Genomic DNA, 11716 nt, shown 5'->3' on the forward strand with positions numbered 1-11716 from the left:
AGAAGGGGCAGTGGTGAGTGGCCTGTATACTCATTGGAGTGGTAAGGATATGTGAGTTCCCTGGGGCCAAATGAATACTGTTGGTGCTTGTCCAAGAGAGCTACCCACCCAGGTTAGAGGACCAAGTAGCAAAAATCTGTGAGCCATAAGCCCTAGGAAAGGAGGCTGTCCCACATCAGGAATTTGTGCACCTGGGAGGCTCTACAGAATTTACCTGAGATAGCTTGCATTTGGATGCCTGCAACCTAGAAGTTATGTGAGTTCCCTGGGGCCAAATGAATACTGTTGGTGCTTGTCCAAGAGAGCTACCCACCCAGGTTAGAGGACCAAGTAGCAAAAATCTGTGAGCCATAAGCCCTAGGAAAGGAGGCTGTCCCACATCAGGAATTTGTGCACCTGGGAGGCTCTACAGAATTTACCTGAGATAGCTTGCATTTGGATGCCTGCAACCTAGAAGTTATCAATGGCCTATCAGAGTTAACAGAGAAACAAAGACGATAATCAAAGAATTCTTTTTTTTTAAGAAATTTTATTGGCGAACAGTGTGTTTTCCCAAGACCCATTAGCTCCAAGTCAAGTTTGTTTCAATCTAGTTGTGGAGGGCACAGCTCTGCGGCCCATGTAGGAATCAAACCGTCAACCTTGGTGTTATGACCCTGTGCTGTAATCACCTGAGCTAAACGGCTGCGTCTTAAAGAGAGAATTCTAACATGTATCATAATTAGGGTTCAACCTGAGACACAGAACCAGTATGAGATTAATTACAAGGAATTGGATTATGCAATTGTGAAGGCTGGATAAACAAGGCAGCCAGGAAGAAAAGATCAAGAGCATGTTGGAACCCCAGGAGTACAGGCTGAAATTTGTTGTCCACAGGCAGTAAGGCCAGGAAGAGCATAAGCAGGCTGGAACCTCATGGGCTTGAACTGTTTGGGATCTCCGAGCTCAAGGAAAGCCTAAGCCCTCTTTTAAAGGGTTCACCAGATTAGGTTAGGCCCACCCAAGATTGTCTTTCTTTTGGTTAAACTGATTAGGGACTTTTATCACATCTATAAAATATCTCAACAGCAGCACCCGGATTAGTGTTTGATTAAATAATGAGAATGAAGTTCAGCGTAGTTCATTCAATGAAGTTCAGGTTTGTATATCAAAACATCACACAACAGCAACCAATATACGAGACATTTCCTTTTCCTTCCTCCTTGTGCCAATAAGGGAGCTAGAGCCTAGAGGGAGCTGGAGGAAGTGTCCCAGAAGCAAACTATATTCCCCTCCCACAGTCTCTGAAGGAAATGGAGTAAAATAGCAGACCACATCCTCTCCTTATGCATTCCCCCAGAGCTACAAATCTGTCCTGCAGTGAGAAAGGGGCAAGCTTTGGATGGATATGTCACAATTTTTTTTTTGAAGATTTTTATTGGGGAATTGTGGGGAGGGGAACAGCGTTGGAGAATCGGGGAAAGGGAACAGACAGGTAGACAAATTGCTGTTTTTGTTCTTCAGTCTAGTTGTGGAGGACGTCGCTTCACTGTCCTATATTGGTATAATCATTGTGCTCTTCCCGGGTGAGGCAATCGGTCGCCGGTAGTTGGTCAGCCGCTCACAACGGCTGCCGGCCGCTCACGTAGCTCACCGCAGCCCACTGCAGCTCCACTGCAGCCTACGCCATCGCCGGCAACTCCCAGCAGCCCAGTTCCAGGTTGAACTGTTGTTCATCATCTTAGCTGTAGAGGGTGAGCATCACTGGCCCTCAATGTGGTATCCAAACCGCAGCCCTGCTGCTCAGAGCTGGCGCTCCCAAGCGAGCTCTTAACCAGCTGAGCCACTCTGCCAGCCCATAAGTCACAATTTTAACAATGGACAGCAAACGGGAAATTACGGGATCTGAGATGTCATTAAGATACTTAAAGATACTGACTATCAACGAAAGGAGATTTTAACATAGCAAATTTGGGTACAATGGCTGGAGATAAAGCTCCACTGGGCTGAGACAATTAAATACTAAAATGATTAGATTACAAAATTTAGAAGAACTGCAGATGTCAAACAAAGAAGAAAAAAATAAGTGGCTATAGTGGTCATGGAAAGCTCGTTTCTAAAAGGCAGAATTTGCACTAGACCTTCTTAAAAGATGAGCAGTCCTTAGAAAGCTAGAGCAGAGGGTAAACTAGTGAGAATAAAGGCTTAGAGAAATGATATGTACATGTAGGGAATGAGGACAGGGAGCACACTGGACTGATCAGAGAAAAGTATGTGTTAAGGAACCAGGCATTTATACGGGCTAGACTAGGTAGGGTCTTGAGAGCCAGGCAGAGGAACTGAGATTCTATGAGGTAGGAAATCACCGTAGGTTCTTGAATGGGGAAAGTTTAAGGGAAGTTTTGTTTTGTATCGTTTTGTTTTTTTTTTAAGATTTTATTGGGGAATTGGGGGAGGGGATCAGTGTTGGGGAATTGGGGAAGGGGACCAGCCAAGTTGTTGTTCTTCAATCTTAGTTGTGGAGGGCGCCAGTCACCATCTGGCTGCCCGTCGGCAGCTCGTGGCCTCTAAGCTCAAGGTGCTGTGTTACAATCTTAGTTGCGGGCATAGCCACCATCCCATGTGGGAGTCAAACCCAGCAGCCTTGTTGTTAAGAGCGCACGCTCTATATCCTGAGCTATCTGGGTGGCAGCTCAGCTCAAGATGCTGAGTTCAGTCTTAGTTGTGGGTGGGTGTAGCCCACCATCAACAGGCAGTCTTGTTGTTACACCAGCTGAGCCATCCTGCCACCTATTGGCAGCTCAGCGATAGCTCAGCTCCGGCAGAGCATCACTGGCTCAGGTGAGAATCGAACCGGCGGCCCTGTTGCTCAGTGCTCGCGCTCTTAAGCCAACTCTTAACCAACTGAGCCACTCGGTCGGCCCCTGTTTTGAATCTTTTAAAGACAGATTAATGTGACAGTGGTATATTATAGATGGATTTTAGGGGAGAAGGACTAGGATCAAAGGGCTAGTTAGGATGCAATATTCTAGATAGGAATTCACAATAACCTGATTCAGAATCATAAAGGAAATAGAATTGGAGAAAGGGAAAATCTGAGAAATATTTGAAAGACAAAACCAGTAAGATTGGGGCCGGCTGAGTGGTGCAATGGTTAAGAACTGGCTTGGGACGCCAGAGGGCCCCGGTTTGGATCCCACATATGAGGGCCAGTGACACTGCCCTCTACAGCTAAGATGCTGAACAACAGCTCAACCTGGAGCTGGGCTGCTGTGAGTTGCCGGCGATGGGCGATGGCGTAGATTGCAGCCCCTGTGGCAGTGGGTTGCCATGGGCTACCGTGTGTAGACAGCAGCCAGCGTGAGCGGCCAGCAGCCGCAGTGAGCGGCCGTCCAGAAGCTGGCGACTGATCTGCCTCGCCCGGGAAGAGTGCAATGATGGTGCCAACTTGGGCCAGTGAAGCAACGTCCTCCACAACTAGACTGAAGAACAAAACGACAGCAACTTGTCTGTTCCCCTTCCCCCAATTCCCCAGCACTGTTCCCATCCCCCCAGTTCCCCAATAAAAACAGAAAAACAAAAACAAAAAAACCCCCAGTAAGATTGATGACCAAATGAAAATGTGATGGCAGAAATGATAATTCAGAGTTGTCCTTGATTTTTAGTTTGAGGAAGGGGGAAAATGGAGGGATTGCAAACATAAATGAGGAAGTTAGGGAAGGAAAATCTATCGGAGATTAAGACTATTAATTCAATTTGGGATTATTGAAGTTGAAGTCATGACTTGAAGTGGAAATGTACTGATAAAAGTTGGGGAAAACAAGAACATCAGATTAGCCTGATAGCAGTATGCAGGAAGGACTGCAAGAGGGAGGTCCAGGCTAACTGAAAGGCTGTGGGGCACAGGTGGTGTTTTTTTTAAATGACTTCTTCCAACTGAACCTGGTATCCTTTAGAAGAGAAGGGAGTAAATAGGAATGGAACAGCTGCCCACCCAGATGGTGTCAAAAAACAAAAGAGGATTTGATTTCTGGACTAAGGTTTAAGATCCTGAAATTGATGAGTTTTGGGCAAGGAATAGGGTGTATGTCATTAGGACAAAAAAAAATTTTTTTAAAGTTCCTCCCTTCCTCTCTCCCTCCCTCCCTCCCTCCCCTCCCTCCCTGCCTCCCTTCATTCCTTTTAGAGGGAGGGGAGGGGAGGGGAGGAAATTGTTCTTGGATGGATAGATAGATAGCAAAGGAGAATTGAGTGAACAAATATAGGTTTCAAACAAAGAATAACATTGTAGAAGATACCCAGTGTTTCAAAAAGAGTTAATTATAGGTGAAAGGAAGCTGAATTTATTAGTAACATTTATTGAGAGTTTACTATATGCCAGCAATGTGGCAAATTCTTTATATGCATTATCTCATATAATCCTTACAAGAAGCTTAACTCTTTTCCCACTCAACAATATGTTGTGAACATCTTTCCATGTCAATAAAAATCTGCGTTGTTTTTAATGCACGGGTAGCATAGTATTCCTTTGAATGAAGGGTCATTGCAGTAAGCTACAGTGAACTTTCTTATTCACACATTCTTACCACACTTTTTTTGTATGTGCTCTCTTTTTCTTAAATAACAGACAAACATTTTGTTTTAGTTTTTAATTTAACTTTTTGAATATCATGCTTCAAAATTAAAAATTTTAAATTATACTGTAAAAAGCCTTTCTTTCATTCTTGTTCCCTGTTCTACCTCAGTGATTATTAGTTTCCTTTGTATCTTTCCATTTTTTTATGTTATATAAGCAAATGTATAAATATATACTCTTCCCCCCCCCTTTTTTTCTTTTTACACATAAGGTAAGAAGCATCTTGTGATCATCTCTTCAGGGTAAAATCTTAAAAGTGGTATTTCTGAATTAAAGAGTTGTTTCAGTAAAGTCTCAGTTAAAATACATATTGCCCAATTGCTCATCAGAGGGTTGTACACACCAATAATAGATGAATGTCACTAAATCCATTTTATGTACTTGTTAATTTCAGTGTATCTATATATCTGAAAATGTATGGGGAGCCCAGAATAAATGTTAAAAAAAATCACTATAATTTGTAATAATATAAAGCTAATTGTGATATATACAGAAGCTAATTGTGATATATACAGAAGTGATTATACAAAAGACTTGGACTTATCCATTTTTAATTTATAATATGGACAAATGTACATAATGAGAAGTATTGAACTAAGTTGCTATTTATTTTTCTATATTTTTCTTATTGCATGGGTAGAGAGAAAAGCAGGAATGAAAAGTGGAAAAATATCAGTTGTTTGTGATATAGATAGGAAATAGCTGAATGAATGAATCAAAGGACAAGCAGAATGAGAAACAGAAACAGACTTAAGATGAGGGTGAAAAGGGTAACCATTTCATTGGGCCTCACATTTCTGATAAGGAATATTGCCAGCTCATTCCTATTACTTTTTGAAAAAACTGTTACAACCTCTACTTTCTATTATTGAATTGGTACACGATTATAATATAAAACTAAATTTCCATTGAATGAACATGTACATTTGTCTTTTTTTTTCTCTCCTTAAATAGAATTGATTATCTGAAGAAATGGATATTTCTCCCTCCAAAAAATATCCTGTTAAAAAACGGGTGAAAATACATCCCAACACAGTGATGGTAAAATATACCTCTCATTATCCCCAGCCTGGGGATGATGGATATGAAGAAATCAATGAAGATTATGGAAACTTTATGGAAGAAAATCCAAAGAAAGGCCTGCTGAGTGAAATGAAAAAAAAAGGAAGAACTTTTTTTGGAACCATGGATACCCGAACTCCACCAACAGAAGACCCAATGACCAATGAAATTGGACAATTTCAGAGCTTTGCAGAAAAAAACATTTTTCAATCCAGAAAAATGTGGATAGTGTTGTTTGGATCTGCTTTGGCTCATGGATGTGTGGCTCTTATCACTAGGCTTGTTTCTGATCGTTCTAAAGTTCCATCTCTAGAACTGATTTTTATCCGTTCTGTTTTGCAGGTCTTATCTGTGTTAGTTGTGTGTTACTACCAGGAGGCACCCTTTGGACCCAGTGGATACAGATTACGACTCTTCTTTTATGGTATATGCAATGTCATCTCTATCACCTGTGCTTATACATCATTTTCAATAGTTCCTCCCAGCAATGGGACCACTATGTGGAGAGCCACAACCACAGTCTTCAGTGCCATTTTGGCTTTTTTACTTGTAGATGAGAAAATGGCTTATGTTGACACGGCTACAGTTATGTGCAGCATCTTAGGTGTTTGTCTTGTCATGATCCCCAACATTGTTGATGAAGACAATTCTTTGTTAAATGCCTGGAAAGAAGCCTTTGGATACACCATGACCGTGATGGCTGGATTGACCACTGCTCTCTCTATGATAATATACAGATCTATTAAGGAGAAGGTCAGCATGTGGACTGCACTGTTTACCTTTGGTTGGACTGGGACAATCTGGGGAGTATCTACTATGTTTGTTCTTCAAGAACCCATCATCCCATTAGATGCAGAAACCTGGAGTTATCTCATTGCTATATGTGTCTGTTCTACTGCAGCATTCTTAGGAGTTTATTACGCCTTGGACAAATTCCATCCAGCTTTGGTCAGCACAGTACAACACTTGGAGATTGTGGTAGCTATGGTCTTGCAGCTTCTAGTGTTACACATATTTCCTAGTATCTATGATGTCTTTGGAGGGGTAATCATTATGATTAGTGTTTTTGTCCTTGCTGGCTATAAACTTTACTGGAAGAATTTAAGAAGGCAGGATTATCAGGAAATACTAGACTCTCCCATTAAATGAATACCAGATTATTATCTTGTTAACCATCAGTTAATAATACACTGCCATTTTAATGTTCACCTATGTCTTTTGTGTTGTATAATTGACAGTGCTATATATTATTAATATATGCAGACGTAGAAAATTTTATTCTAGTCTCATATTCAAAAACAAGTATTAAATATATGAAATATCATGAAACTGGTGTCTTTGCTGTTATTAACAAAAGGTAATTGTGGTAGAAGGAGAATGTTAACTTTCATCACTAAAGAACAGACTTGAAGAAATTACCCCTTTCAGATGGAACTTCTGGGATCCTAAAGTTCAAAAATTAGAATAATGTTCATCCCCAATGTTGTACAAATATTCAACAAAAATCCTTCAGTATTCAAAAATCTTCATTTGTAAAAAGTCCACTGTAAGGTGAAATGCTGAATACCAAGCAAGCCCTGTGGTGTCATCTACTTGCATCAGAAAACTAAGGTTTTCTGGTTGGGTTGGGTAGGGAGCTTGAGTTAAAGCAAGAAAGAGGGAACAAAGGAAAGGAGCTTCCGCTTGCTATGGCCACATTAGGCAATGTATAGGAAATGAAGGTGAGGAGAAGACAGAATTCTTGCTAGCTCTACTTAGTTTATGCCATTTTGTGCCTGATGGGAGGAGGCCTACTGTTGGGGCAGGGTCTGCTTATCCTCATTTATAGGATCTCTTGCAAAACTGCCCTAATTTAGATTTTGTAGTATGTACATGTATAAGCTTCAGTAAAGGTATTCCTGACCCCTGAAAAAGACATTAGCAGTAATCACAATATAGCAGAAAATTGATACAACACGGTGTCCTCAGATTCTTTTCAAACGGGCCTAAAAGTCCATAAACGCATATAAAGTGGCATTAACGTGGGTCTAATTTGGGCTAATTAACTTAGCACAAAGCAATGTACATACGGCATTGGTTATTAAGCTATTGTTATTGAGCTAGCTTAGCTCCAAATTTACCCTTCTATACTTTCCTCTGTGACACTATGGCTCAGACCCTGCAAACTACATTTTTCTTATGCTAGCTGATATTTACCTAGGTTCCACCAATAAAGGGCATTAAAGGGAGACTGGACGGGACGACAGGAGAGGACGACCTTCCCCAAAGGAACCCACAGTCACATTAGAGGGTGTCTGTGCTTTTGGGAAAATGTTAACATTCAGATATTCCAAAAATTACTAGACATTGGCTCTCAAAAGAAATTATCCAAGTTGAAGCACTGAAAAAAGAATTGAAAAAAACAACAAAAAACTTGGAATAACCTGTAATAAAGATGAAGAAGTATAGCTTAAATATAGTCTCAGAAGAGGAGACAGAATGAGGCAGAAAAAAATTATTTGGAGAAATACTGATGAAAAGTTTTCCAAATATGATAAATGGAAACAACAACCAGCAATCCACAGATCCAGGGAACCAAGGAAACCTTAGCTGTACAAATACAAAGAAAAACCAAACCACACCTAGAAACATAGTGTAACTACTGATAAACAAACAAAATCTTAAAAGCAACCAGAAAAAAAGACATATAACATTCAGGAAAACAATGATAAGAATTACAGTTGACTTCGCGTCAGAAACAATGGAATCCAGAAAACAACAGAATTTAAAGTGCTGCAAGAAAACCCTTTATTAATTTTTCATTGCCTATAGGATGAAGTTTAAGGACCTTAACTTCCATAACCCGATATTGTTTACATTTCTAGTCATCTTCTGCTCCAGCATTATTCTATTATTGTGTAATACCTTTTTATTAAAGCAGGCCCCTCTATGTGGAAAGCCCTTCTTTTTGCCTACTTAATTGCCTGACTAGCCTGCACATAAAACTCTCTTCCCTCTGTGGCTTAATGTCCCCCTGTACACATCTACTGCTGTATTTACTATATTATCTCATTCTCTGACACTGAATTGCACTCCTTTAAAGTGATCATTAGATCTCCAGTACCTATTGTAGTGCCTACCACAGAGTAGACTCTTAATACATTTTGTTGAATTAATTCCTGTAAAAGCATAACAATACTGAATCCAGAAATTAAATTTACTTACCAGGGTTCACTCACTAATTTCTATACTTCACAGTCAAGTCTGTGATTAGTTCTTGCTGATTAGTAGGTAGGACTCTTTTTGGTCCTAAACAGTCCTACCTGACAGGGATGCTGAACCAAACTGTTCTCTAATCACTTCTAACTAAAAGCTATCAATAGTTTCCTGGGAAAGGCCTTGAGACCTAGAGATTCTTTTTTCCATTCCTCGTCTTTCCAAGTCCTTCCATTTGAGGTTAACGAAGTGAGCTGCCTGCAAGTTTTTATCCTAGCTAGATTAGCGACCCATATCTGAAGCTCCATTTCCAGTTCATAAGTCTTAAGTACTGACCAAAACTTTCTTGTTGCCTCATTCTGGCTAGACCCTGGTCCACTCAGCACTAATTAGCAAGGATGATTCCTGGTTTTGGTTTGAGATCCGCTAAAAGAGGAAAAAGAAGTCACATGCATGTTTATGTTTAGAAGTTGGGGAGACGGTGTGAAAGGAAGTCTCTGGAACAACTCCCACCCATAAGAACATGGACTCCATTCCTTCTATGTACATCATACTGCAATTTCATACATGACTTTCTGCCTATCTACTCTTTCACCCAATGCTTTCCTCTTTCATTGCTGTTTTCTTATTTATTTTTTCTTATTTTTTTTAACTCCTCTTTTTCATATATATATATATATATATATATATATATTTTTTTTAAGAGTTCATGGTCAGAATGCATGATGAGGAAATTTCAGGAAGGAAAACTAAAGGAAAAAACATGTTTACAGGGAACTAAAACACTTTTAAATCCCTTAATTCTTCTACTCCTTAAATAGGTGGCACACAATAGTCAAGAGAGATTTGCATCAAAATCTTGTGAAGGGTCTGTTCAGATCATTGGCTCATTCAAAATACATATTCCCTTACAAAATAAAATCTTAAAGACTTTAGTATATTTTTTCTGAGTTTATTTTTCCCACTTAAGGTAGTGGTATAATCTACCTGATTGCAAGGACTACTTTACCTGTTGTATTTGTATTCAAACCCCCTGCCCCCATCACACGTTAAATGTGTAAGTAGAATTGAGCTAGATTTTGCTAATAGTTTGCTGTGTGATTTTGGAGAAAATACTTTAACCTCTGAACAATGGTTTCTCCAGCTTCAAAAATGAATATAATATCTCAATCCATAAACTTTGTAAGATGTATCAACAAATAAAACTATTGTATTAGTCAGCTCAGTCTGCCATAACAAAATACCACAGACTGGGTGGCTTAAACAACAGAAATTTAATTTCTTACAGTTCTGGGGCTGGAAGTCACACACCAGGGTGCCAGCACGGTCAGTTTCTGGTGAGAACTCTCCTCCTGGCTTGCACACAGCTGCTTTCTCACTGTGTCCTCTCATGGTGGAAATAGAGTAAGCTTCTGATGTCTATTTTTATAAAGACAGTAATCCTAAAATATTAGGGCCCCACTAATATCACCTCAGTCAACTTTAATTACCTCCTAAAGGCCCTATCTCACATTGGGGTTAGGGCTTCAACATATGAATTTCGGGAGGAAACACAATTCAGCCCATAGCAGCCTTGATAAAGTATGCAACGGTATTTAGACCCTTAGAATAAACTCAAAATTCACTTAATATTATTCACTTTGGATGCTAATAATGGGATGTAGACATAGAGTAGCTGTTGCCCAGAGTATCAGGACCTACTTGCCTCCGCCAACTTGAAGCCAGGAAGGGGGTCATAGGTGATTTGTGCTTGACCTTGTGATCCTATATATGGCAAGCAAACCACATATATTTATCAGCATTCAAATGAATAATTTGAAGTTAAACGCATAAAAGTTTGAAGTTTTGGGACTTACAGTCAGGGCCAGTCTTAAAGAAGGGAAAGGAAGATGTATGAATGCCTTCAACAATATTTACTGACGATATATATATCACATGCTAGGCACTGGGGGAAAACTGAAAACTGACATGGCTCCTGACTTAATGTAGTTACAATCTACATTAATTAATAATGTAGGGATACGTGCAAAGTATTTCAACAGTTTGGATGGGGAAAATACCAGTGCTCCATGAAGGGTACCTAACCCAAGCAGGATTCCCTGAGGAGGCAGGCCTAAGCTGAGCCACGAAGATGGTTAGGAAGAAATGAGGCATGTTGTGCGGGGACTGCAGCCCCGGCGTCGGAGAACCAGTTTAGTTGATGACCTGGCTGGTGGCTGGGGCTGAGTTCCTGAGTGGGCAGACCTGGCACCGAAGGTCACTGTCTTTCCTCCTCAGAGCATGACTACCACAAACGAGACTGGAAGCTAACTAGGCACCAGGGCACTTCGAAGGTACTCAGACTCCGCTCATTTCGGTTTGTGGTTCAAATTAAGCATACGTCTTACATTTTTCTCTCAGGTCCCCATTTCCAGGCCTTTTGTTTTTTCTTTTTTGCTCCCCTCCCCTAAGAACTGTATCTGGCAAGATCCTCTTCAGGTGCAGAAACCAGAAGGAAGATCCCAGGGCAGTTGGAGCTGACTTCGGGAAGCAGCCATTTTTTTGCTATAGGGTATCTCCCGCGGCGCTGAGGAGGAAAGACCAAAGCAGTCAGCCAGGGAGGAAAACACAGCGCGAATCCCGGTGAGGTCCGGCGATTCTCACCCTCTCACCGGGGTCAACGTCCGCTCACTCCAGCACAGCGCTTGATTGACAGGCTTGCCCGCCCAATCCCAGCGCAGCGCAGTCCGCTCTCGCGTCAGGGATGGGAGGGAAGGGGGCGGCTGAGCCTATCAAATTAGGTTAGGAGGGGGTTTCCTGCCCGCGCGGATCCGCCCGCGGCCTCGCGGCCAGTCGGCGCTGCAG

At 41.0% G+C, this 11716-nt stretch overlaps 1 protein-coding gene across 4 annotated transcripts in view; it reads left to right on the plus strand.

The window, feature by feature from the left end:
• SLC35G2 (solute carrier family 35 member G2) overlaps positions 1–6998 on the plus strand; it is a 39610-nt gene extending 32612 nt beyond the window's left edge. For all 4 annotated transcript variants that reach the window (XM_019654574.1, XM_019654573.1, XM_019654572.1 and 1 more), the window contains exon 2: positions 5570–6998. In XM_019654574.1, coding sequence (XP_019510119.1) covers positions 5588–6826 — 1239 coding nt within the window. In that variant the 5' untranslated portion in view covers positions 5570–5587 and the 3' untranslated portion in view covers positions 6827–6998. The remainder of the gene's footprint in view (positions 1–5569) is intronic.
• The last annotated feature ends 4718 nt before the right edge of the window (positions 6999–11716 follow it).

The sequence above is a fragment of the Hipposideros armiger genome, unplaced genomic scaffold, assembly GCF_001890085.2.
Source record: "Hipposideros armiger isolate ML-2016 unplaced genomic scaffold, ASM189008v1 scaffold_226, whole genome shotgun sequence".
NCBI classification, from domain to species: domain Eukaryota; kingdom Metazoa; phylum Chordata; class Mammalia; order Chiroptera; family Hipposideridae; genus Hipposideros; species Hipposideros armiger.